This window comes from Cololabis saira, chromosome 16 (genome assembly GCF_033807715.1).
Source record: "Cololabis saira isolate AMF1-May2022 chromosome 16, fColSai1.1, whole genome shotgun sequence".
NCBI classification, from domain to species: Eukaryota; Metazoa; Chordata; class Actinopteri; order Beloniformes; family Belonidae; genus Cololabis; species Cololabis saira.
This window is the reverse complement of record NC_084602.1, coordinates 13,472,575-13,499,769: the sequence shown is the minus strand read 5'-3', so window position 1 is coordinate 13,499,769 and position 27,195 is coordinate 13,472,575. Positions and strand designations below refer to the sequence as shown.

General features: G+C 41.1%; 1 protein-coding gene across 2 annotated transcripts in view; it reads left to right on the top strand.

Annotated features, from left to right (window-relative positions):
- uggt1 (UDP-glucose glycoprotein glucosyltransferase 1) overlaps nt 1–27,195 on the top strand; it is a 33,897-nt gene that overhangs the window by 1,664 nt on the left and 5,038 nt on the right. The window contains exons 2-36 of one of the 2 annotated variants that reach the window (XM_061744062.1): nt 3,052–3,190; nt 5,051–5,130; nt 5,388–5,518; nt 5,602–5,714; nt 5,805–5,979; nt 7,411–7,507; nt 7,615–7,693; nt 7,891–7,991; nt 11,177–11,276; nt 11,368–11,428; nt 13,132–13,223; nt 14,252–14,402; nt 14,668–14,787; nt 14,879–14,964; nt 15,889–16,024; nt 16,139–16,270; nt 16,807–16,971; nt 17,657–17,777; nt 18,837–18,935; nt 19,114–19,137; nt 20,192–20,286; nt 20,638–20,844; nt 20,981–21,112; nt 21,214–21,344; nt 21,476–21,571; nt 21,831–21,933; nt 22,100–22,179; nt 22,734–22,923; nt 23,331–23,489; nt 23,617–23,702; nt 23,874–23,958; nt 25,391–25,479; nt 25,708–25,809; nt 25,918–26,002; nt 26,173–26,355. In XM_061744062.1, the coding sequence (XP_061600046.1) occupies nt 3,052–3,190; nt 5,051–5,130; nt 5,388–5,518; nt 5,602–5,714; nt 5,805–5,979; nt 7,411–7,507; nt 7,615–7,693; nt 7,891–7,991; nt 11,177–11,276; nt 11,368–11,428; nt 13,132–13,223; nt 14,252–14,402; nt 14,668–14,787; nt 14,879–14,964; nt 15,889–16,024; nt 16,139–16,270; nt 16,807–16,971; nt 17,657–17,777; nt 18,837–18,935; nt 19,114–19,137; nt 20,192–20,286; nt 20,638–20,844; nt 20,981–21,112; nt 21,214–21,344; nt 21,476–21,571; nt 21,831–21,933; nt 22,100–22,179; nt 22,734–22,923; nt 23,331–23,489; nt 23,617–23,702; nt 23,874–23,958; nt 25,391–25,479; nt 25,708–25,809; nt 25,918–26,002; nt 26,173–26,355 (4,025 nt within the window). The remainder of the gene's footprint in view (nt 1–3,051; nt 3,191–5,050; nt 5,131–5,387; nt 5,519–5,601; nt 5,715–5,804; nt 5,980–7,410; nt 7,508–7,614; nt 7,694–7,890; nt 7,992–11,176; nt 11,277–11,367; nt 11,429–13,131; nt 13,224–14,251; nt 14,403–14,667; nt 14,788–14,878; nt 14,965–15,888; nt 16,025–16,138; nt 16,271–16,806; nt 16,972–17,656; nt 17,778–18,836; nt 18,936–19,113; nt 19,138–20,191; nt 20,287–20,637; nt 20,845–20,980; nt 21,113–21,213; nt 21,345–21,475; nt 21,572–21,830; nt 21,934–22,099; nt 22,180–22,733; nt 22,924–23,330; nt 23,490–23,616; nt 23,703–23,873; nt 23,959–25,390; nt 25,480–25,707; nt 25,810–25,917; nt 26,003–26,172; nt 26,356–27,195) is intronic. The other variant, XM_061744063.1, reaches the window with a different exon arrangement.

Here is a 27,195-nt window from a genome sequence, read left to right as displayed (position 1 = left end):
AATCATCTGGGAAGTTGGACCAGTGAGACCAGTTGCTGCATTTTTTGGAGAGGAATGTTGTTCCATTCTTGTCTGATGCAGGATTTCAGCTGCTCAGCAGTCTTGGTCCTTTTCTGACATATTTTTTCCTTTAATGATACATCCAATGTTTTCTATTAGTGAGATGTCTGGACTTGATGCAGGCCAGTTAAGCACCTGAACTCGTGTCCTACGAAGCAATGCTGTTGTGATGGATGTAGTATGTGGTTTTATATTGTTTTGCTGAAATCCCTGAAGCAGATGTTGTCTGGATGGGCTAGATGATGTTGCCCTAAAACCTTGTACTTTTGAGCATTGATGCTGCCTTTCCACTTGTGCAAGCTGCCTACGGACATTAATGCAACCCCATAGCATCAGAGACACTAACTAATACAACCATATACCATCAGAGGCAGAGTTTTGCACTTAGCACTGATAACAACCTTGATGGTCGTTCTCGTCTGTACTCTGCAGGACACATGGTTTAAAAAAAACTATTTCAAATTCGGATTAATCTGACCACAGAACACTTTTCCATTTTTCCTCAGACCATTTTGAATGAGCTTTTGTTCAGAGAAAACGGCAACGTATCTGGATTGTGTTTACATATAGCTTCCATGACAGAGCTGTAAGTTGCATTTGTGTATTACACAGTGGCCTGCATTCAGAGACAGTGATCTGTGGAGGTGGATGCCTCTTGTCAATCCAGTGTCACAAGGACTCAAAGATCACGACCATCCAGTTTTGACTTGACTCTGCCTTGTCCATGGTGCACAGAGATTCCTCCTAATTCTCTCAATCTTTTGATGATATTATACACCAGATGGTGTGATCTTCAAAGTCTTTACAGTTTTACAATGAAGAACATTTTCCTAAAATTGGTCCACAATTTTTGTTGTTGCAGTTTGATGAGCCTCTACCCATCTCTGAAATGCTCCTTTTATATCCAGTCATGTTACTCACCTGCTGTCAATTGAGCTAATTAGTTGTCAAATGTTCCTCCAGTTGTTTTGGATTCGGGCCTGTTGCTTTTCTGGTGTTTCGTTCTCTTGTTCCAACTTTCTTGAGTTGTAATGCTTCAAAAGTTCAAAATTAGCGAATATTTTCTGTGAAATGGCAAAATGTCTCTCTTTCCACATCTGAGATTTTGTTTATGTTCTGTTGGGAATACAGTATGGGTTTATGAGATTTGCACATCATTGCATTCTGTTTTTTTTTTTTTACATTTGACAGTGTCCCAGTTTCATCAGCATTGGGGTTGAAGATTATATTGTATACTGGCACATGTTCAGTATTAATGTGTTAATTTGTCAATAAGCATTACTTTGTGAGCAAGTATCTGCAAAAGGCATAAACAAATTCAGTTTTGACAGAGCCATGCAGTGCATAGACAAAATTTACTGTTCAATTCCAGCAGCATAAGCACCCACCTTAACTATACTTTGGGGGTAATTATCCAGGTCAATGGGTAAACTAGGTCGTTCTCCAACTGGGATGTTCGCAGTCTGATCCCCCGCACGCCGATCTATTGAAGTGTCCTTGGACAAGGCAAGGACATCGCCACTGAGGTGTAATATACAGTATGTTATAGAAAGTATTTGTTCGTTACAATAAAGCAGCTATGTTTTACCTAATAGATAATGCACCAAACTATTGTAGTTCCTCTTATTTTTTTCTTTTAGGATTAAAATTGCTTCTTTTGATAGAATTGGTCAAACATCTAAAATCACTTCGAGACCGGGAGCTGGAATCAAAGCCTCAGCTTGCAGTTTCTTATGGGTCTTTTCTATCACATGTTATGGCAGGACTTTGCTCTAAAGCCCCGTGCACCACTTTGAAATGTGTCTGCATTGTGTCTTAATGAGCACCCTAGTGCAACATTTTGTGACAGGGTCCTTGCTACATTGGATGCAGAAAACCTTACCCATTATTTTCAATGTGTCAAAATTGTGCTGCAGGAGCAGATATACACACACAGTAGTGGTGAGTCTTAGTCAGGTTTGTGGTCAATTTTAAAGATTAATCCAGCAGATTCCATTATTATATTAATAAACTTATTGCTCCTCCTTATTTGCAGGTTAGCTGATGATTTACTAAAAGTTTTCCATGCCTGGCTCTCCCTGTAGTGTACTGTACTTGAGTACACCATCTGTGTTTTGTCTTAAAATACTTCTGCTTAACTTAAATTAAATCACTCCTATGTTTGCATCTTTTCACTTACGCCCTTAGTTTTCATATCAACAATTGAATAATCTGCTGGTTATTAATGTCTGACATTAGTTGATTAATCACAGATATATCGTATAATCTGCATGTATTTTGTCCATTATGGACCTGTATTAAACATAATGCAGACAGAGATGCTTGTTGTGATTTAAGAAATATCCTTTGTTTGCATTGTAAATTGAGATCTAGTTTATGAGATGATTACATTTTAATGAATAAACAATTATCTTGCAGCGTTCTCCTGTATTTATATACAAAGCATATTAGTCAGAATTTCATATTTTCTTTAAAAAAAAAACCTTCCAGCATTTTCTGCTAAATTCCAATATGGCTCAAATGCTATTTTGTGTTTGTTTTTAAGATTTCACTGCCCACCCACATACAGAAACACAGAAATGAAAGAAAACTACATCATACAATAGCTTCCTTTAGATCCCCTGTAAAAAAAAAAGCTACTCCCTCTCATTTTTCCTCCTTTGTTTGGGTTTTCTTTCTTCAAAACACTAGAAGATATTAAATCCTTGATTTTTAACAACTAATCTGTCTCTAATCATTTTAGTTATATTTTCCACACTCTTTTACTGCTGCTGCTGCTTTTTCTTATAATTATACCGATTTGAAACAAAACATTTAAATAAAACAATCCCCTTTTTATTTTTTGTTAACATTATTAATATAATGGCATCAGAGGAAAATATAATGGCTTTAACTTAGTACAGTAGGAAAAGATAAAGCAATTGTGTTTTGTTTACCGGTTTCCGTTCTGATTATTGACCGTTGCTTCACATTTGCTGTCTCCTTCCTCAGGCGTGGGATTGAGCATGTGGCTCGTGTGTGTCCCGCTGCTCTGGCAACTGTCGTCTGTGTCAGGGGCAGCAGACTCGAAGGCCGTCACCACCACTCTTACCACCAAGTGGGCCGATACTCCTCTACTGCTGGAGGCCAGGTATGACACTTCTCTGTCCAACGTAACACCATTTTGGCAATATTATTATGACTATGAATTGCAGAAGCACACATAGTAAAGATATCCATATATTGTGACTGATATCAAACCAGAGCAGCCCCTTTTGAGGATTAGATTAGATTAGATTCAACTTTATTGTCATTGTGCAGAGTACGAGTACAGAGACAACGAAATGCAGTTTGTGTCTAACCAGAAGTGCAAAAAGCAGAAAAGTGCAATTTGATATATAAAGTATAGACAGGTGGTGCATAGACAGGACAAGAATTATAATTCAGTGTAGGTAGTAGTGTACAGTTGAATAAATATATGAACAACATGTACAGATATGTGCAATGTAATGGCAATACTATTATAGTAGTGGTAATAACAATATATATATATATATATATATATATATATATATATATATATATGCAGTGTATTGAGAGGATATGTTACAGAAAAACTGAATAAATGTGGATATTTAGTATGAGCCATATAGACGGATATGTAGCATATGTACAGCTATGGATGTCAGCGGGGTGCAGAGCTAGAGTTCAGTAGGGTGACAGCCGCAGGAAGGAGGCTTCCTCTGAACCTGCTGGTTCAGGTGATGCTGCGTGCTTTACGCAAGCATCGCTTGCACTGCATCGCCTCAATGGAGGGGATTGAGGAACTGATGATGTGTTGGGCAGTTTTCACCAGCCTCTGCAGTGCTTTCCAGTCGTGGGCAGAGCAATTGCAATACCAAACTCTAACACAGTTGGTGAGGATGCTCTCGATGGTGCAGTGGTAGAAGATCACCAGCATCTGAGGAGACAGATGGACCTTCTGTAGTGTCCTCAGAAAGAAGAGACACTGGGGAGCCTTTTTGATCAGGGTAGAGGCGTTGAGGGTCCTAGAGCGGTCCTCAGAGTCGTGGACACCCAGAAACTAGAAACTAGTGACACGCTCCACCTCAGTCCCGTTGATGAGAATGGGTGTGTTTGTGTGTCAGCTTTAGACTTCCTGAAGTCCACAATGAGCTAGGTTGTTATCAGTGCACCACGATGTTAGTGCACCACGTGTCATCGTTGTTGCTGATGAGACCAATCACTGTAGCGTCATTTGCAAACTTGACAATGATGTTGTGCACATGTGCAGTCGTGGGTGAAGAGGGTGTAAACGAGAGGGCTCGGCACACATCCCTGTGGTACGCCGGTGTTCAGGGCGATGGTTGTGGATATGTGATCATCTAATCTTACAGACTGAGGTCTTTTGGTTAGGCAGTCCAGAATCTAGTAACAGAGTTTGGTGACCAGTTTAGAGGGGATGATGGTGTTGAATGCTGAACTAAAGTCACTGAACAGCATTGTGCCATAGGGGTTGCTATGGTGTAATGAAAATATAACTATATCATTGTGACTTGCACAGACAGCTTCTGGTTTTTTTTCTCTCTTTTGTGTTTTTTTGGGCAAATATCATGAAAGTTACTATGAAGGAGTGAGATTTTGTGTGTGTTTAAATGTGTAAGTAGGAAAAGGACGCAAAAAGTAAGCAAAAAAAATGAAGCTTTGTTTCTTTAAATTGTTCCTAAATATTTATTCTCCAGTGATGCACCAAACAAGAGAAAAAGAAAACTCTTCTGTTAGGGACACAGAGGTTCCTTGTGGAAAAAGTTATTCCTGAGTCCTACTGTTCCCTGCCGTCTCGCTGACGTGTGAACAAAACGCTGGCTGTTTAACAGCTTTAGATTTGGCACTCTTTCCATTTCGTGCTCAGACTTTAACAAAGAAAAGGAAAACTGTGTTATCCATTGTAAGCTCATTAAAAATTCCTCTTTTATGTTTTGGGTTTTTTGTTGTTTTTTTTCTTCCTCAGCGAGTTCCTGGCAGAGGAGAGCCAGGAGAAGTTCTGGGACTTCGTGGAGGCCAGTGAAAACATAGAGGGAGAGCATGACGGTAATGTAAAACTTCTTCAGACGCCAAACACCAGATTTCAGTTTCAGTCTCGTTGCTGGGTGCAGCTGAATTTATGATGCCTAATTGCAGTGTCAGTGTACTTGTTGACGCCAATAACGCAATAAAGTACAGCTGCAAACTGTAGATATTGCATAACAAAGAAGAAGAAGTGATCTGAATTTTTTAAGGGAGACAAGTACTTCAAACTGTCAAACATCACATGCCTGACTTGCCCTGTGTCCCTTGTTCTCCCACAGACACAGATCAGGCTTATTATGAGCTCATTGTGAAGAAAGCCAGCGCCTTGCTCAGCTCCGTCCAGTTGAACATGCTGAAATTTTCACTTTCGTTGAGAGCCTACTCTGCCACAGTACACTCCTTCCAGCAGGTAACCAGCTGACGGCTCTGGAAACTCTACATGCATGTTAGGAGGATCACGCTAATGAAACTGCTGTTTTTTAATATTTATAGATAGCTACCACTGAGCCTCCTCCTTCTGGCTGCTCAGCTTTTATCAGCGTCCATGGAGAGAAGACATGTGATGTAGAAACCCTTGGAACTCTGTTGAAAACCGCTGCAGAAAGGTGAAGGCAGGCGCATAACAAGTGAACCAGGTGGATGAATCAGTGAATTGATGACTGATTGTGTGAGTAACGTCACTGTCTCTCCTCCAGGCCGAAGCCGTACCTTTTCAAGGGCGATCACAGATACCCGGGATCAAATCCAGAGGCGCCTGTCGTCATCCTTTATGCCGAGTTTGGAAAACCAGAGTTCCAGAAATTTCACCGGGTCATATCCTCCAAAGTCTATGAAGGCCTGGCGACTTACGTGCTCCGTCATTACGTTGCTGTAGGTGTTTCACACTTTGGTTCAGTATAAATGAGAAGATTATAGCAGCTCAGTTAAGACGAGAGATGAGCGGACTGATTCACGCTCTTTTTTTTTTTTGTCGTTTCAACTCGTTGACATTGACCCATCCTTTTTGTACCCAGATTCAGAATTTAAACATGAACATCTAATTCTGTGTCAAGCCCTGATAGATTGTTACTGACACCCTGTATCAAATTCTTGTTAATATCACTGCTGATATTTTAGTCCCTTTTTTTATTGGAACGCATTTGTCTGCAAAGCAAAGTTTTCCTGTCAAAAGTTGCTGCGAGTGGGTGGAAAAGGCTGTTTTGTGGCACCCTCCAGCCCTGCGCAGGGCACAAAGACTCAACCAGAGAAACCCCGCTCTCTGAGATAATTGTAATAATGGCTTAAAAGTGTAATTTACCCTCCCCTGCAGCTCGTACTTCTGGACATTTTTGCCACAAGTGCTAAATCTTTTGTAATCTAGATGCCACATACAGAGTTGACAAATCATTTGAGCATGAGCTAATGATAATGAAGTAGCTCATTGATTTGCTACAGGGGTTTTTCAGGCCAGTCTGAAACGGTCAGACACTCAGGAAAGATATATCACTGCACTTAAATATTTGTTTTCAAAAGTCAAATGTGCATTTGTTTTAACTTCACTATATATATATATATATATATATATATATATATATATATATAACTGATTAGACGAGAATTCAAGTACCAGAGTGATCACCAGTATTGTTGTTCATTCGTAATGTGACAAGTGGCCGTACTCGTCCATAGTTGTGAACATAAAAATTGATTCAAGTTGGCTTGTGTTCTTCTGTTATGTTTATCTGAACAAACTTGCGATTTAAGTGATTGTTTTCATTTACGTCTGGGATGTAAAGTGTTTCTTGAGTTTCTTTTGAGAAGTTGGATAGCTTCTCCACTCGCATGCAAACACAGCTGATCCATATTTCTCTCTCGTGATTATGCAAAATTATTCCTACCGTCTGTCAGTTGGGCATCGAATTTTTTAGCACAAAAAAAAAAAAAGAAAGAAACTCTGACACTTCAGTGCTTTGGAGCCAGTTGTATCTACAGTGCTTTCCAAGCAACAGTTGGTTGTCTGCATTCGACAAATGCCACTGACGTCAGCCACCACATGTGCTTGTAGTGCAGGTGAGATGAACACAAGGCAGTGTATGGAGCGTTTTGCAAAAACTTAAGCGATGTGAAATTCATCATTGGTGCAGATAAAGCATAATTAGATTAATTACTTGATTGCTACTAGTGTCTTCTGAATGCATTTACACATTTAAGTATAAATGTCCAATTGCATCAACTTGTGTGGCACATGCATTAGCGATTAGGTAAAACAGCTCCCTCCTATCTCTCTTTTTGTTTTAACAATGTCTCCTCGTTTCCCTCCAGAACTCGAGTGAAAAGAGAGTGTATTTGTCAGGGTACGGGGTGGAGCTGGCCATTAAAAACCAGGAGTACAAGGCAAAGGATGACACACAAGTCCAAGGTATGCAGCCTCGCAGGAGAGCGCTGGACGAATGCACACATGCCCACGCTGGTGTAATCCCAGCAGAGTCCTGTCATGCATATCAAGTTAATTGATTGTGGTTTCAGGGGCGGAGGTGAATGCTACAGTGATTGGGGAGAATGATCCAGTGGACGAGGTCCAGGGATTCCTTTTTGGCAGACTCAAGTGAGTGACTCTGTGCTAGCCGTGATAAAAAATTCAACACTTGGGTTTGTTCCAGGAACTGCATAACCACCGCTTTATTTGTCCCAGTTATTTGATTCTCTTGAATGACTGGGATCAATAACTGAATCAGTTTGTGAATTTGACCACTTTCTCTAATTTAGCACATGCATTCACTCAATCTGTCTGTCTGTCACCAGGACGCTTTATCCAGAGCTGAAAGAACAGTTAAAGGAGTTGAGGAAGCATTTAGTGGAAAGCACTAATGAAATGGCGCCTCTGAAAGTCTGGCAGATGCAAGGTGGGTCTGCGTCCAAATCATGTCGTCCTCTTTCATTCATCTGCAGGTTTTCTGTTTGCTTTTTCTTTTTTTTTTCTGTTTCCCATTGAATGATTAGATTTGTCTGCACAAATAGCGCGTTCGAGAAATCTTTGTTTGTTTTATTATAAATAAATATGCGACAGATTGAAACAAACATCAGAATGGACAGAACCAGCACGTTGACGGGGACAGCAAACACAAACTCCAAGGCTGTTTAATCTTACAGTTAATACTTGCAGGCATTATTCCTGTCACTTGTCCAGAAATCAGTTTTATATATTCCCCGCCCACGGGACTCGAAGCGAGTTCCATGTCTGTTTAATGTCACAGCTGTGGATGATAAAACACAATATTGTAATGGAAAACATCCTGTGTTCCAATCACCATTAAAATCTGATCATTTGTTCCATGACCCAAATGGATCTTCATGTCCTTACGAGTTTGAAGACATCTGATCAAACTGTGAGTTTTAGTTTGCTCTCTTCATAGATTAAAAAAATAAAAAAAATAATAATAAGAGTTGGATGATTCATCTTTAATACCAGCAAAGCCTGTTTGCGTTTTTGTACGCTTTTGAAGTCTTGATCCCCCACGAGCGCTCCAGTCTAGACCGAAGGCCACGTTCAACCAGTCACACATTCACACAGGTTTCTTTTTCATCTCTCTCGCACTTTTCTTTGACGTTGACGCCCTTTCACATCCATAAACACATCTGGAGCGACGTGGGCTTGAGTACCATGCCCAGAGGCAGGACAACACATCACACTTAGAACATTTAAAGTCTCTGAAGTTTCATTCCTTCCAGATGTAAATTAAATGAATACAATTGTATTCATTTAATTAAAAATGGTGACATTGATTAAATAAGTTACGCTTTATTTCTTAAGCTCTTGAATCAGTCAGTGCAGTTAAATGCACATCTAAATCAAGCTATTGGCAACAATCTAGCTAAGGATTAAACTGGAGTTTCCAGGAAATACATGCATGAGAAGACGATTGATTATTGAGTGAGGTTGTCAACTCCGAGATGCTAGGAGGCGCCACACACACTTTTGCATTGGTGTTCTTCCGGTCAATCCTTTGTTGTTCGTCTTCTTCTTCTCCTGTGTTTATTCTGGCTTTCGTGGTGTCGTCACTTCCGGAAAGGGGAGTCCCAGGGCAGTCAGTAGCTCGGCTATATGTGGGTTGTGTATACATGCTGGAATAACTCGAATTAGGACGCAATATCTGGCACTAATAGCTCAATCTCAAAAGCTTCAGTTCGGGGTGACTAAAGCCTGACTAAGGAGTTAGGCATTAGATGGTTTTACATGGTTTATAAAACTTTGATATCGGTCGGATTAAGGCAACAGTTGGACTTTCTGTTAGTGCATGTAAACATACTGAGTTAGTCGTAGAAGACATCATGGGCAGATCTACAATTATTTATCACCAATGCTTTTAAGGAATGTAATTAGCATCTGCTGCATCCGAAAACAAATGGATTAGCATTGCTTTTTCTGATCCCACATTCAAACCCAATTTCACTGTTGTGATTCTAGGACCACATGCTTATTGATATCTTTATTATCTATATTTCAACCATAACCCCTTTGGGGATTAATTGAGTAATATTCCATACAATAGTAATAGTGTGGGAGTATTTCAGGAAGGCTCATGTGCATAAAAAGTGTTTCCTGCCATCAGGTGTAGTGAGAAAGTGAGCATTGAGCTGCTTTGATTGTGACGAATAAACGATGTGAGGTGATGAGGGGGCTGAGCTCCGCTGTCAGGCTGACATGCGTGCGCTTGTCTTTATCTTCGACCCCACTGAGGCTCATTAGCTCAGCCTGTTTACAAAGAAAGAAGATCCTCAGGGGGGCTAGTAATCACACGCACTGCAACACGTCACAGAGAAGCTCACTGCATTGGAATAATCCTCAGTATGTTCTTTTTTCTTTCCTTGGAACCCAGTTTCCATATCCTCATGTCTTTTCTTCGCTTTGTTCATGATAACAGCTCTATACCATATCTACAAACCGGAATCAGAAACAAGCAGGAAAATTGCATATAATGGTTAAGAAATAAATCTAGTCTTGTTTCTATTTTACTTAATTGCACATTGTATGAACCCAAGTTACCTCATGCTTTGTCTGGTCGGTTCAATATCTTTTCATTTTGTTCATTTATGTCCATCTCTGCATTTTAGTCCTGCAAAACATTCCAAATAAGTAGAGGTTATAAAGCTTTTACAGCTTTATAATGTGTTTTTTCCTTCTCATAAAACTTAAAAGGTGTTCTAGCGCTAAGGATTATAAATGCTGATGCATTTCTGGTGTGATTTTTGTCTCATTCTTCCTGGAAATGCATCTGAACATGTGCAGGACAGGATATCATGGTTGCAATTTTCATTTCACAATTCTCCACATGTTCTCTGTTCTCTCCAGGGTCCAGACCTTCTTATGTCATTGCAACATGTGCAATCAGTGGTTTTACGTGGTCTTGAATTAAAAACAGGACATTCCAGGAAGGGATGTGGTGTGGAAGGCAGCATGTGTTGCTCTGAAATCTCAACATACTTTACCTTCTAACAGTATCTAGAATACAGATCTAACTAGAACACATGTTTTCACCATCCTTCATGAGCAAAGACCTTTTATAAATACCACTTGTAGTGAATCGTGGCTATTAGCCTGTTGCTGCTTTGCTGTTGTCACACCATCCCAACGTTTTTCCTTTTTGGGGTTGTATAGTCTACTCCGCTATTTTCAATCGTGCCTTGTTTTAATAAACACGTTAAGACAAGCATGATAACGTTAAATAATTATCTTATTAATATGCTAATTATCATGATTGTTTAAGTAATTCTGGGACTCTGTAAGGACATCCAGACTAAAGGATTTTAACAGCAGTTAGATGGATTGCAGTGACATTCCCGGTCCACTAAAAGTTGGCAAACATAGAAGGTCACATGTCACTGCAGTTACCTTTCATCATTCATTATATGTATTCAAGAATAGATTTGGACAAGTTCTGATACTACTTTTGATTTTTATAGAAGCTTTCTCCCTTTTATATCCTCTCATGGTTGCTGTTCTTCTTTCTACTTTCGTCCACTCATCTCTCTCTCATTTTTGCCCTATCTGCCTACCGGCTCCGTCCACCCACTCCCTCTTCTTTTGTAGATCTGAGTTTCCAGACAGCAGCTCGGATTCTTGCGGCTCCTGCCGTTGATGCCCTCACCGTTATGAAAGACCTCAGTCAGAACTTCCCCACTAAAGCCAGGTACACACGCAAGCAGCAGTTAACGCTGCAGAGACACAGTATATTGACGGGTCTGGGGTTTTACAGCTCCATCTGCTCTTCTCCTCCACAGGTCTATCACAAGAACCGTGGTAACCGCTGAGATCCGGAAAGAGATCAGCGAGAACCAAAAGGTATATTTTTTTACATGCCTTCTTCTGCTCTTATTTCCTGACTTAATGGAAACAGCAAACTGGCATTGATTAATAATTAATAGAAGTTTTCTTCATAAAAGAAAGTTTGTTTTTTTTTTCCTTTCCTTAAAACAACACCCATCTTTGGTGTTGCATATTTAGATGTTTTTTTTACCATTAAACTGCGTTTCATAGACCCACACAGTAATTGTAAGGGGTTTTTAAATAGCAAGCGTTTGTGGTGGCGTTGTTAAACAGTGCCACGCAGAGACCTCCAGTTCCAAATGATTATTGATTTGACTCTTAATTGCCTGGTCTGCCCACGGGTCATGTGATAAACAAGCCGTCAAGCCGTCATCATAAGGAATAACAGACATATTATAACTGCAGCTAGTTAGAAGCATCACTTTGTTGGTTTTGGAGAATTTACTGAGCTTTGACATCACGAAAAGTGCAAATTCAGAGGAAAAAATCTCATTAACGCTGTTATAGATTTTCGTTAGAAAGAAAACATTATAATTAGCCTGATCGGATCTTTTTCAAATTAACGGCTTTCAGTTGATTCCTGTACTTAAAAAGAGACACGATTAATCATGCTTATTTTGAAAGATGGCCCTTTTATTATTTCATCACGACTTGGTTCACTTGTTCTTGTCTTTTTGTGACTTGCTCGTACTTCGGCCTTCTTGCAGACCAGATGGTTTAGTCGGGAGTGATTCAGGTTTGACTGTTTACTCGTGTGATCCAATAAAGAGAGCCAGAAAACGTTATTGCACGCAGCCACAACCAAAGCTCCTCAGCCTCCTTGCTTCAGCCTGTAGGGAAATATCTCAAAATGAGAACTGCCCCCCACCCCCCCCCCCCTTCCCCGTTATTGTTTGCTCCCTTCACCTTTTATTATGTGATAAAATGTAAACAGCGTTTGACTCCAAAGGCATTCAGTTTTTAACAATGGGCTTGCCTTCGTCTTGCTAATAATGGAACAGGTAATCAACCCGTTTTCCTTGTCGGCGCGTTCCTTCAGTCCTCCTCCTGACGCTGGGCTCACATTATCTTGGTATGCAGCAGGCAGGTGTTTTAGTTGTTGGTGTGGGTGTGCAGGCAGACGTCCTAATTACGGAATCAGTGATTCATTCAGCAGGTGCACCGATTCCTGCAGCGAGGAATGATTATTGATTGAAGTAGTTTGGACATCAGCACTCGCATGCAGGCACTCGTTTCCCTCACGCACCCCGTACACACAGTTTAAGTGGGGATGAACAATATTTGTGTTAATCATGTCTTGTTGTAATTGCAGTGTCTGGAGTATGATTAATCTGATGTCTTTGTCTTCCTGTAATGAGATTTGACTGCGCCAGAACGACTTCAAGCTTTCCCATCGCCTTTGCTGTCAAACACACGCAGCTTCTCATAGCCACGCACACATTCACACGCTCCTTCTCTCATAATTAGATTTGTTTAGTGTGCTGTTTGATTGCTCTAAACAGACTGACTTCGAACCGAGCCGTCAGGGCTTGTTTGGCGCCGTCAACCTGCCTCCCCACAGCCTTTTGTTGACCGCCGCCTTTACAATATAATTGACTGAGCGTTGGGAGGCTTTGACGTTTTTGTGTGACGATCTGCTCAGATGGCGTCGTACAAGGAGACTGTAGTCTTTGATGTAAACAGGACGTTAAGTCATTTTGACGCTTCTGTCTCTGTAGTTCTTCAAAGGAACTCTGGGGTTGCAGCCAGGGGACTCGGCCTTGTTCATCAACGGGCTGCACATAGATCTGGAGACGCAGGACATCTTCAGGTATGAGCGCAGACGTTTAGGAATGTGCATTTCACTATGAGTGACGTACCAATATTTACATCCATCGCAGACATCAGTCGCGCTGCTCTAACCATGTAAAACATACAGCTCAGGATCACTCATTGGAGAACTACAGGAATCTGTTAGTATTTGATTACAGAAACGTGATTAATGACCAAGTGCTTCTCTAAATAGCTGAAAGTGATTGTTTTTATGTTAAATGTTTTAAAACTCAAAAGATGGCATTTTAAGATATAACAATGGGCTCTAATAAACTATTTTTTTTATATATATATATATATATATATATATATATATATATATATATATATATTTAATTCAAAACATTGCTTAAATCACTAAACTGAAAATGACATACTTTGAGGGGTCGTTAAATGCATTTGTTTAGAGTAATGAGAAATCCAATTATTGTTCTTGTCTGTAAATGCACCGTGATGATGAAGTCACTGTTCTGAAGAAAGAAAATCAGATTCCCGGGGTGAGACTGATTAATACTAGAAATCAGCGCTCTTCTAACTTTAATTGAATGGTTTCAATTTCAAATTTCAGTGAGTAATCAGACGTTACCAGTCACGCCGGACCCTCCGTGGTCACGTTCAGACCAGTTGTAGCAGGCTCCCTGGCTCCCTGTCTCAACCCTGATTGAATACAAAGTCCTACTCCTCACCCATAAAAGCATAAATGGACATGCACCTCCATACCTAAAAGAACTCTTTACTCCCCAAACCTCTACCCGCACCCTCAGATCTACAAACTGCTCGCTCCTCCGGGTTCCCACCACCAAGCTCCCACCATGGGGGCCTTTTGCTCAGTAGCGCCCGCTTATGGAACAGTCTCCCTGACTGAGTTTTATGACTTATTATTGTTAGTTTTAACTATGTACTGGCTCTGAGGCACTGTGAGATTCTTGGATGAAGAGTGCCTTACAGATAAAATGCATTGTTGTTATTATTATTAGTTGTAGATGCATGCACACTGACTTTGCTCTGTCTTGTCGTTACCTGCAGTGTTTTTGAGGTGCTGCGCAGCGAGACGAGGGTAATGGAGGGCCTGCGCTCGCTGCTCATCGAGACGCCCTACATCCACGACATCCTGAAGCTCAACGTCCAGCCCTCCGACTCCGACTACGCCGTTGACATCCGCAACCCAGCCGTCTGTGTGAGTGGCAGCTCTCTCAGACATTTATCACAGACGAATAGCGAACTGTTGAGATGTGAAACTGGTGCAGAAAATGAGCGACTTACCCAAAAGGCACTTGTTCATGCACGACAAATGCAGTCTTGTTTCTGTCTTTAAAAAAGAACTTCAATTTAAATCATAGTCTTGGATTTCAGCTGCCTGCAGTCAAAAGTCTTCATTTATTGACCGTCTCTGTGCAGTCTACTTTTTCTTTTTTTCTCAAGCATCTTCTTCTTGTTTTTAGTGGATTAACAACTTGGAGACAGACCACAGGTACAGCTCGTGGCCCTACAACGTCCAGGAGCTACTCAGACCAACCTTTCCCGGAGTCATCAGGCAGATACGGAAAAACTTTCACAATCTGGTGAGACCAGGGCATTTCTAGTCAGATGAATTCATACAAATCTTTTTTTTTCTTTTTTTTTACAAAAAATGCTGACAAATGTCTGTTACAGGTGATCATTCTGGACCCGACCCAGGCGAACACTGCTGAGCTGCTCAGCGTGGCAGAGATGTTCTACACCAACAACATCCCCCTCAGGTGTGTCAAGGGAGTGCAAGACTTTAAACTTCACTTTTTTAATCTGTTAAACCTCAGTCACTCTGTGCATCATAACCTGCATCAGGTTTTAATGGGTTAAACTGATTCTACAGTGGGGCAAAAAAGTATTTAGTCAGACATCAATTGTGCAAGTTCTCCCACTTAAAAAGATGAGAGAGGCCTGTAATTTTCATCATAGGTTCATTTCAACTATACTATAAAAGACACCTGTCCACAACCTCAAACAGTCATACTCCAAACTCCACTATGGTAAAGACCAAAGAGCTGTCAAAGGACGTGAGAAACTAAATTGTAGACCTGCAACAGGCTGGAAGACTGAATCTGCAATAGGTAAGCAGCTTGGTGTGAAGAAATCAACTGCGGGAGCAATTATTAAAAAATGGGAGACATACAAGACACTGATAATCTTCCTTTATCTGAAATTATCACAAGAACGTTGAGTAAAGATCCCAGAACCACACGGGGACCTAGTGAATGACCTGCATAGAGCTGGGACCAGAGTAACAAAGGAACCATCAGTAACACACTACGCCGCCAGGGTCCTCCTGCTTAAGCCAGTACATGTCCAGGCCTATGTAATGAAAATGACAGGCCTCTCTCATCTTCTTAAGTGGGAGAACTTGCAGAACTGGTGTCTGACTAAATACTTTTTTGCCCCGCTGTATATATACTGGATATGACTTCTATTTTATGTCTCCACCTTTGCTGCATCAATAAGTTGCTTCACATAGGAATCAGCTAAGATATGTAGTTTAAACCAGTTTTTAATTTAGGAGTTTTGTCAGGCAGGTTTTGAAGACTTTTAATACCGCTGTGGGACAGGTTTGTTTGAATACCAATGAAGCCGGCAGCACACCGTCTGACTTGTAACTGATCTTCAGAAACTTCTGTTTTATGGTTTAGGATCGGGCTGGTGTTTGTGGTGTCAGACGAAGATGACGTAGACGGCATGCAGGATGTAGGTGTGGCGCTCGTCCGAGCCTACAACTACATCACTGACGAGGTGGACAGTCAGACGGCGTTTGATGCCGTCGTCTCGGTGAGTCCATTTCAACAATCTGCCCAGAGGAACCGACCCGTTGCTGTTCTTATCATCCCTGCGACGTCATAAGCGCCTCCAGCAGCTAATCCTTTCCCTCCCTTCCATCACTAGATGTTTAACCGTGTGCCAATTGGTGGTCAGTTGAGTGTGGGGGATGTTGTCAAAGTGCTGGAGAAGAGGTTTCCCTTCGTGGAGGTCAGCAGCATTCTTGGAGCAGACTCCAGCTACGACAACAACAGGAAGGTGAGTCACGCTGAAAAATAAGAATAAATTATATTTGGATAGGACTTTTCTAGACAGTATTAGAAAGTGCTTGACAAAGTGGAGAATTCGATTTAACTAATCTTTAAAGGCACCCAAAAGATAGAATTAAACTCCTAATTAGTCCAAATAATATAAAGCCAACAATAATAATTGCCAAGCTAAGAAATCAAACAGATTTCCTCAAAGTGTGGCGTGTTTTTGCTCGACTCTAATCTCATCGGTTCTCTACAACAACAACAAAGTATTGAACTAAATGGTTTTAGATGTGATACATGTTGGAATAACATTTTATTCCTAATGTGTGTTGACAGGTGGAAATGTGAACTAATGATGGATCTTTAGAGCCTTTTTTTTTTTTTAATTGATATGATTTTTTTTTTTTCATTCTGTTTTCTGCAGCAAGCAAATACCTACCTTTTTTTTTTTTTTAAATCCTCACATTTATCCTTTCCTTGCTGTATCTCTGACAAAGAGTAAAACTTTAAATGGCGTTCCCTTTTCTGTCCTTTCCCTAGGAAGGGCGGGCGTACTACAAGCAGACGGGAGTGGGGCCGCTGCCGGTGGTCATGTATAACGGCATCCCCTACCGGCGGGAACAGCTGGACCCTGACGAACTGGAAACCGTCACCATGCAGAAAATCCTGGAGACCACCTCCTTCTACCAGAGAGCTGTCTACCTGGTCAGCTATGACACACGTTTATATACTTTATCAGAGCTGTTCATAACTAACTCCTACATAGTAACTAATCAGTTACCAAACATGCATAACTGGTAGCTTACGTTATGTTATTTGTCTTCACACCAAACATGTCTTTGCAAATGATTCAAAGTAAAATGAGTGCTTGCTTCGTGAATGTAGGAAATGCTGCGTGAATGCATGAAATGCTGCGTGAATGCATGAAATGCCGTGTGAATGCATGAAATGCTGCGTGAAGAAGATGCAGGTAAAATAATATTTGATTGAATGAAATAACTAGTTTTCTCTCAGTTCAAACAACAATAATGAAGAATGTCATTAGTCCTTATTGAGGTTAATTTGTGACTTTACAGATGCAGTTTTAATTCAGCCATAATTATCATTCCTACTTTTTTTTTTCTGGATCTACCAAGCAATTTAGCACATTTTTTATGAGCAATTATAATAAGATGGAGTGCAAAGTTTTTGAGCATTTATTTGTTTTAAACTGTTGAACAAAAAAGGTTCACTGAGAGGATTAGTGATCATAATATAAATGAGTGAGCCATCAGTCTTATTTGCTCTCTTGCTGTTATCTCAGCATTCCCATCGGGGCCTCCATTAACGTTTGAAAGGAGGTTCCTGTAAACTAGAGCAGCTTAAATACGTTTGCTCATGTGTCTCACAGGGGGAGCTGGGTACTGATCACGACGTCGTCGACTACATCATGAACCAGCCCAATGTTGTTCCTCGCATCAATCCCAGGGTCCTGTCCACGAGCAGAGCATACCTGGACCTGTCCGACACCAGTGAGTTTTTATTAAGTATATGGTGGGAACACAAAGATGGTGAATTTTGGCATCTTAAATGGTCTAAATGTGGGTTTTCAAGCATCAGACACATCCACTTTTTTCTTTTTTTTTCCCATTAGCTCAACTGATGCAAATATAGTCACATTTCTGGTTGATAATTGTTCTTTTTTTAAAGCCCGTTATGCTCTTTCAGAGCAGATGATTGTAGGCCCGATTTATGAATTGCAGAGCTCATAGTGCACCAGGAGGGCAAGTGGTTGGCGGTCAGGAGTTGGGACTAGATCATTATGTGTGAACAACTCAACCCATAAAATTTGCCAGCGTGTCACAAAGGCAAATTGTTGTGGAACAAGGCAAATATCTGGAGCCGTCTTGGCTACAGTCAATGAGAGCGAGGCATCGTGTGACGTCACCGTGAGGAAGGGAGTCCTGAAGGGGAAACATAACGCAATACAGCAGGCAGTTAGTTTTTCATTCAAAACTTTATTTTTTATTGGCTTTGAACACAGACGATCTCTGCTACTCCTTGTGAAATAATCTATTCCTTTACACATCGTTCTGTCTTTTCCTTTTTTCATTTATTTCTGAACAAATGGTATCAACAAACATTTGTTTCCTCCCTCGTTCCTTTTTTGAAGAATCAGCTGTGGGTTTTTTTGTGTGGTTATGTGTAATTTCTCCCGTGTGTCTTTATAAAATCTGATTTTAAGGATCATGTTATATGTGACCCCCAATCTGTGATCAGTCACATAATGTGAATGACTTTAAGACTCCCGAGTATGAAACAGTGAGTCCTGTAATCTGAACAGACCAAATATCAGCCAACTCTGAAGATCCCTGAGTCTGAAAGCATCTTTACTACAACCTTTATTAACTCTCAGTTGGAAGTTTCCTTTTTTTAAGTGTGCACTTTTTTTGTGAAGCGAATTCGATGGATTTTATGATGGATGGATTTATTGCATAAATTTAAAGATAGTTGTTGTACATGGTCTTAAAATTCCTATTTGACCATCTTGAGATACATTTCTGCTCTTTTTTTTTCTTGACTTTTTGCAGACAACTACTTTGTAGATGATTACGCCCGTTTCTCAACCTTGGACACAAAGGAGAAGAGCACCGCTGTGGCCAACAGCATGAACTACATGACTAAGAAAGGTAAGGTCATAGAAAACAAACAAACACCAATTAAATGTCATGTCTGTGGAGTTTCTTTTGTCTTTCGAATGAAGATGATTCAGCTATCTTCCAGCCTAAATCTTCCTGGTGTATTCTCCTCCTGTCCTCTCGTCCTCCTCTTCTGATTCATGTGATCCCTAACATTTCCCTCCATCAGGGATGACCACCACCAACAGGCATGGTAATGTCCACTTTACTCCTCTCCTCCTCACTTTTGCTGTTGTTTTCCTTCATTCGTGAATCTACCATCGTTCCTGCATCTGCGTTGCCTTTCACATAAGACAAGAGTCACCATTTATGCATGTGATTATTGTTTTTCTGGGGATTGAAACGTGTTACTCAGCTGCTGTTATTCTGAAAGCATGCATGAGAGGTCATTCAATATCTGCATGGAAAACAGCTAAAAACTACAAAATGAGGACTAAGTGTGAGAGGAAAAAAAAAAAAAGCAAAATCTTTCATTTCAGTTGTGTTTCAGTTGAGTTTCACATCTCGTTTAGATGTATACTTGATATACCAAACATGTTTCCTTTAAAATCACTCGTGTCCTATAAATGGGTATCAGAAAGGTGTGTGTGCGACCCGGGGGCAGAAAGTCTGGTGAAGTTGAACCGATCCGCTCAGACGGGGGCGATGACAGTTAACTGTACCAGCTGTTTAAAAAAGAAGAGATGGATAGAAATGCTGGATTTTTAGAGAGGACCTGACAGGACCGCCTTCAGCAGAAGAAGAAAACGTGAAGATCCATCAGCAGGATCCATCTGTAAAACAGATGGACTCTGTCGTCTTGCAGCTGCGTGATCGCTGTGACATAATTATATGCATCTAAAGATTCAGATTTTTCTTAATATAAATACTTCTTGAAGACATTCATGTAGATACGGTCAGTTTTAGAGAACGCTTAGATGAGTTGTGGTTTCTGTCTGATTGTGGTTTCTGTCCGATTGCTGAGTAGACAAAAGGAAACCAAACATCTGCCATCATTCAGAAATGTCTCCACTTCCAATTTCACAATTATAATATATATAAAACTTTAATCTTTGAACTGGCATTAAATGATTCATATTTTATTATGACGTCAACAAGAATTTACTAATAATTCATAACACTTCATTACAACTTTTGCTCAGCAGCTGTGCTTATTTATTTTTATTTTTTTACCCCACTGGAAGAAGGAAAACCCTGCCTCTGTTCCTTTCTCTAACATCTTCTCTCTCCTCTTCTGTGCCTGTCAGATGACGGATACATCCGTCCTGTGACTTTCTGGGTGGTCGGAGACTTTGACAAGCCGTCGGGACGTCAGCTGCTTTACGATGCTGTCAGACACATGGTGCGAATCCTTTAACAATCACTCTTAAATCATTTTTACTACGCTTCCAAGCAAACTGAAAGGGAGAATGTCATTTAAGAGGACAGTTCGACATGTTGACTAGTTTGACATGTTTATAAACATGAAAAGGATATCAGTTGTCATGAAGGAGGGAAAGTAAGAAAATGTCAAGCTGTTACTTGCTTGCTTTTTTCTGTCAGAAAAAGTGAAAAAGTATCATTAAGACAGCAAAGTCAACTTGGATCAATGTCTCAAATGTGCTGAGGGTGATTTATTGTAGCTGTGCGGCGGCTGCCATCCCATCTCAAAGCGGAGAAGCCTAACGCGTTACTTTCACCCGCTACGCAACAGAAAACCAGCAACAATGTGCGACTGGGGATGATCAGCAACCCGTCAGCTGATCCGTCCGCTGAGACCAACCGCGTGGCCAGAGCAATCTGGGCCGCCATGCAGACGCAGTCGGCCAATAACGCCAAGAACTTCATCACCAAGATGGCTAAGGAGGAGACCGCCGCGGCCCTGGACAGGGGGGTCGATGTCGGGGAGTTTGCTGTCGGGGTGAGGAGTTTACGTACATGTTATCCTAACGGAGTGATTTACAGGGTTTTTATTGTCAGGAAAGCTTGCGACATGTCGCCATCTTCATTCTCGGGCCTCATTTGTCCTTTCATCAATTACTATTTTTCCCCTCCAGGGTATGGATTTGTCAATGTTCAAAAGTGCATTTGAAGGCCCCAAATTTGACTTCCTGCTCTCCCACGCCGCCTACTGCCGCGACGTGCTCAAGCTGAAAAAAGGGCAGAGAGCCGTCATCAGCAACGGAAGAGTGAGTCACGAGTCGCACGAAAATATTGCTTACAATCACGAAAGAACGCAAGTGTAAAGTTGTTTATTTTACATTTGGAAACTGTGGTCTGGTCTTCGTAGATCATCGGTCCACTGGAGGAGGACGAGGTGTTTAACCAGGACGACTTCCTGCTTCTGGAGAACATCATCCTGAAAACATCTGGAGAGCGTATCAAAAGCAAAGTGCAGCATTTCGGGATCGAGGAGGACAGGTATCGTGCTAGTGCTCTTGATTTCTATGTGCAAAGCTGGAGCTCTTCAGGCTCCTCTAGGACCTTCACAGATGAGCGTTTTCAGAGCGAGCTGCTGAGTTCTTGGTGCTGAAGCTGCGCTTCTCTGTCAGGGCGAGTGACCTTGTGATGAAGGTGGACGCGCTGCTCTCCGCTCAGCCTAAAGGAGAAGCTCGGATGGAGTACGGCTTTGCAGACGACCGCTACAGGTACACCTGAAAACCTACTCATGCTGTTATCCCCCCCAGAGGATTTTACTTGAATTTCTTTCCATCCTTTTTAAACTTCATTTGAACTATTGGGCTACATTTAGCAGATTAAGGATTGTGTAGCTGCTATTATTACTTAGAAAGTAATACATACCTACAAAAATGATCAGATAAGCCAGTAGTATTAGTGTGTTGTCTGCAGAAATCTGGAAAATGTTTTTATTGTAATTAATTTCTCGCTTGACTTGATGGTTGACAGCGCTGTTAAAATCCGGCCCACGGAGGGAGACGTGTACTTTGACGTGGTGGCCGTTGTGGATCCAGTAACGAGGGACGCGCAGAAGCTGGCTCCACTTCTACTGGTAGGCTTGTCTGCCAGCTCCCATTTGATCTGATCATCCATCTTTTTGTGCCTCCTCTTTGTCTGTCGAGTTGATGTATTTCATCTGCTTCGTTCTGGTCCCCGTCCCTCCGCCTGTCTCTTCTCTTTTGTTCTCTCTCACATCTCTTTTTCTTCACTCTGTGTAGGTTCTGAAGAAGCTGGTCAACGTCAACCTTCGGGTCTTCATGAACTGCCAGTCCAAACTGTCAGATATGCCTCTGAAGAGGTAACTGAACTCTATTCCCCTCATTACTCCACCACTGTACAACTGTTATTTCTTTTTTTCACTGTATTTTTTTTAAAGTAAAGAATCAATCAAAGATCATGAGGCTGTGTAAGGATTTATATTAGAAAAGAGCCCAATTTGGAACTTTACCAGTGCAGAAATGGAAGATTTATGTAGATTTAGGTTGAATATAGAAAATCTTATTTTGTTGCTTTAACATACTTTTAATTAACAGATCAGGAAAAACCTGCACTATTTCATATCTAAAGTTTAACCTATAACAACATAATGAAAAATAAATCTGGCACTTAAAATGAAGGGTCTTAAATGTGATGATGGAGAACATTCAGCCAGGATATCTGCATGTCCAGGCTCAACCTCGGGGTCCAAACCCCGCAGACTCTTCTGGTAGTTATCACACACGCTGAGGGTCAGCAATAAAAAGATGGGATTCATTTGATGAAACTCTGGTCAGACTGTCATTTTACAGTTTTGTAGACTAGTTATGGCGGCGAGGCTGCAAACTCTGCTAACTGGTCTCTGTCGTCTTCCAGTTTCTACCGCTACGTGTTGGAGCCGGAGGTCGTGTTTCAGTCGGACGGCAGCTTCTCTCGTGGCCCCCTGGCCAAGTTCCTGGACATGCCTCAGTCTCCGCTCTTCACCCTGAACCTCAACACCCCCGAGAGCTGGATGGTGGAGTCCGTGCGCACCCGCTACGATCTGGATAACATTTACCTGGAGGAGGTAGGGCAGGATGAGTCGTCATTTATAAGATTCCTGCAGTAAACTCTGAGTTTAATCAGAGGACTCTGTCCTGCTGCCAGAGGAAATTATTGAATCGCTGCATAATTGTGGAACTCTTCCTAAATTCAAAACTGCATCAGACTTCCTTTGAAAGGAAATAGATTATTCCATGAAGACTAATTTCACTCTGTGTGCTACAAGAAGTAGCTGTAGCTTTGTTTTTGGGGGGAAACATCGGGTCAAGGGGTTTCTTCAGTGTTGTATCGGAACGATTCTCTACTCGTTTGTTGCTCAGCGTTTCCCAGACGGATGATCTGAAATAGGCTTTTCGCGCTGAACTTTTCTTTATTTCTACGTATGATGTTACACAAAGTAAACAGCTCTCGACTGCGCTCCCGCGTCCGCAGGTGGAGAACATTGTAGCGGCGGAGTACGAGCTGGAGCATCTTCTGCTGGAGGGCCACTGTTTTGACGTGAGTTCGGGTCAGCCTCCGCGCGGCCTCCAGTTCACCCTGGGAACCGCCTCCGATCCGGTCATCGTGGACACTATCGTTATGGCAAACTTGGTGAGTTATCTCCTCAAAGAATTAGCTTCTCTCATTTTTTTTATTTTTTTTTTATATCTTGTTTAGAAAATCGACTGAGTTATCTTTTAGCCGCAAACTGTAAATCCCCCTTGGCTTTGCTCTGCAGGGTTACTTTCAGCTCAAAGCCAACCCCGGCGCCTGGATGCTGAAGCTGAGGAAAGGACGCTCTGATGAAATCTACAAGATTTACAGGTGAGAAGAGCGTAGAGAGTTTGTCCTATTATACCACCGAGATGAAATGTTTTATTCATTTTAAATCCAGACGGTGCTCTCTAGTACTAGAAGCGCCAACTAGTCATAAACCCTCTGTACTGATGCTTTTATTACCTTTTTTTTTTTTTTTTTCTTCTTGTTCCTGTGCAGTCATGATGGCACAGACTCCCCTGCAGACTCGGATGACATCATAGTGGTGCTGAACAATTTCAAGAGCAGAATTATTAAAGTCAAGGTCAGTTCACCACGGTTGCTGACCGCGCGGTGGGAGTTGCTCTCAGCGCTGTCAGCTGGCGTTATCCTCTTTACTCCACATGAATCCAGGGAGCCCAGAGAGGAAAGCATCCAGACTGGACACTTTCTCCACATTCCCATCAATGTTAAAGAGGGGAAGAGACTTAGTTCAGTGTTGGATCAAGGAATAAACTGAATATATTATTCATGGTTAAAGAAGCCTTGCATATATCGTTAATGCTGCATAGTAAAACCCCAGCTGAAGTTGAAATTTTACTTTGTAAAATGCTAATTAAATGAGAATGCAAAGATTTTCCGATCTCATAAGACCATATTTTATCCCCAACAGAACTTGAACAAGTGTGGAAACTGAGGCATTTTATCATTTCATTGGAAATATTAGCTCGTTTTGAATTTGATGGCAGCAACACATCTAATTTGGAGCAAGGTGATGTTTACGAGTTTTGCATCTCTTCTTTTTACAACCATCTGTAAACATCTGGGAAGGGAAACCGGTAGCTGGATTTTTAGGAGGCGACTGTCCCATTCTTTCCTGCTGCAGGATTCCAGCCGCTCAACAGTCCTGGTCCCCCGCTCTCATCTTTAAGTTTAATGATACTCCCTATTGATGAAGGACCTGGACCTCTAGCAGGCCAGTTAAGCACCTGAACTCATGTCCTACGAAGCCATGCCGTTGAGATGGATGTAGTATGGGGTTTTTGCATTGTCTTGTTGAAATATGCAAGAAACCGCTATGTACTTTTCAGCATTGATGGTGTTTCCAGATGTTTAAGCCACAGACACTGATACAGAGCAGCAGAGATACAGCTTTGCAAACAGAGATTCCTCCTGATTCTCTGAATCTTTTGATGATATTATACACCGTAGATGGTGTGATCTTCAAAATCTCTACAGTTTTACAAGGAAGAATATTTTCCTAAAGTTGGTCCACAATTTTTGTTGTTGCAGTTTGATGAGCCTCTACCCATCTCTACACCTGAGAGTCTCTGAAATGCTCCTTTTATACCCGGTCATGTTACTCACCTGCTGCCAATTAAGCTAATTAGTTGTCAAATGTTCCTTCTGTGTTTTTGGATTCGTGCTGATTGCTTTTCCAACATTTTATTCCCTCGGTTCCAAATCTGTTTTTAGACTTGTTGCTGCCAAAAAATTCAAAATGAGCAAATATTTTCCAATGAAATTGGAAAATGATATTTTCTTCTGATATTTTATTAATGTTGTTATGGAAATAAAATCTGGTTCTTTTTTATGAGATTTTCAAATCATTGCATTCTGTTTGTATTTACATTTTACACAGTGTCCCAGCTTCATCGGTATGGGGATTATACGTCACGTGAATTGATTTTTTTCTTTTCTTTTTTTCCTCCATGCAAGATGTTCAAATAACTGGGTTGACACTGTTTATTGATCAGGTCCAGAAGAAGCCAGACAAGTTCAACGAGGAGCTGCTGAGTGACGGGAACGAGGAGAATGACACCGGCTTCTGGACATCCCTGACCAGGTACGGCTCAAAACATTCAGCCTTCATAATAACTGCAGCTGCAACCACGAGTGAGTGTTGACTGAAGGCTTGAGCTGGTAAACAAACGGAAAGTCACTCTTAAATTCAGGCTTTTCTCTGTTCTACGCGTAAGTTATTTACTCTATTGACAGTGCTGAGCATTATTGATTTTGCGTTAAGTGGCTTTTGTATCCTAAAAAAAGAAGTTTGTTTTTTCTTGTTTTTCAGGGGTTTCACAGGTGGGAAGGCAGAGGAACCAAAGCCGGAGAAAGACAATGTGATCAATATCTTCTCAGTGGCCTCGGGGCATCTGTATGAGAGATTCCTCAGGTGGGGATTTTCATGCACTAAAACTCTCAAACTGACTCCGTACTTCTTCTGTGTACAAAGACTCATAGTCTTGTCTTCACCTCTGTCTTTACTCTCGTCTCTTCCCAGGATTATGATGCTGTCAGTTCTTAAGAACACCAAAACCCCCGTCAAGTTCTGGTTCCTGAAGAACTACTTGTCCCCAACTTTTAAGGTAGGGTTATTTATTTTTCCTTTCCTGATAGTTTTACTTTTCAAATGTGTTTTTTTGTTTTGTTTTTATTTAATTCTTCATCAGCTGCTGCACTTCATCTCACGTTTAGTGATTGCTTGTTTTCATAATCTTTTCTGACTGATTTGACCTCGTCCCTGTCCGTCTTGCAGGATTTCATCCCCCACATGGCGAAGCAGTACGGCTTCCAGTACGAGCTGGTCCAGTACAATTGGCCCCGCTGGTTGCACCAGCAGACCGAGAAGCAGAGGATTATCTGGGGCTACAAGATCCTCTTCCTGGACGTGCTGTTCCCACTCGCTGTCGACAAGATCCTGTTCGTGGATGCTGACCAGGTCAGCCGTGCAGACACTTCTGTTCATCCTGCTCCTGTGCTACTGTTGGCTCTTTTTTGCTGATGAGTCAAAGAAACTTAACTTTCTGTTGAAACAGCTGAAGTTTCCTGCAGAAGGAGGAACGTCAGCGGTATCAGCTGTTTACACTGGGGTATTAGCAGAGGTGTCAAAAGTATTCACATTCATTACTCAGGTAGAAGTATAGATACTAGAGTTTAAAAATACTCCTGTAGAAGTTGAAGTATCAACTCAAGTTTTTTACTCAAGTAAAAGTATAAAAGTACTGGTTTCAAAACTACTTAAAGTATAAAAGTAAAAGTAATGTAAGGGGGAAAAAAGCCGTTAAGGACAAAAGCCATTGAAAATGAATGCATCTTAGTATAATGCAAATATATTAAAGAACCATATATGTGTACTATTGAGCATTAACATGTGTTTCAGAGAGCAGGAGATGATGACTTTGTCTATAAGTATTGTAATGGTGCAAAAAGTCAAACTTAAGAGGCATGTTATCATTTATCCTAACCTTTATTGGAATGTACATCCAAGTTTAGTTGCAGGAATCTGAGGGAACGGATGTAAGAACAAAACTGGACAAGAACATCTGAAACAACCACAACCAAATTCACTCTATCCGGATGGAGCAATTTAACTGGATAGTTTTTTTTTAAAGGCTGAAATTAAATAAAGTAACGAGGCTGTTTTTAAAATGTAAGGAGTAAAAAGTACAGATAATTGCGTGAAAATGTAAGGAGTAAAAGTAAAAAGTCGTCTGAAAAATAATTACTCCAGTGAAGTATAGATAACCAAAATTTCTACTTAAGTAAGGTAACAAAGTAT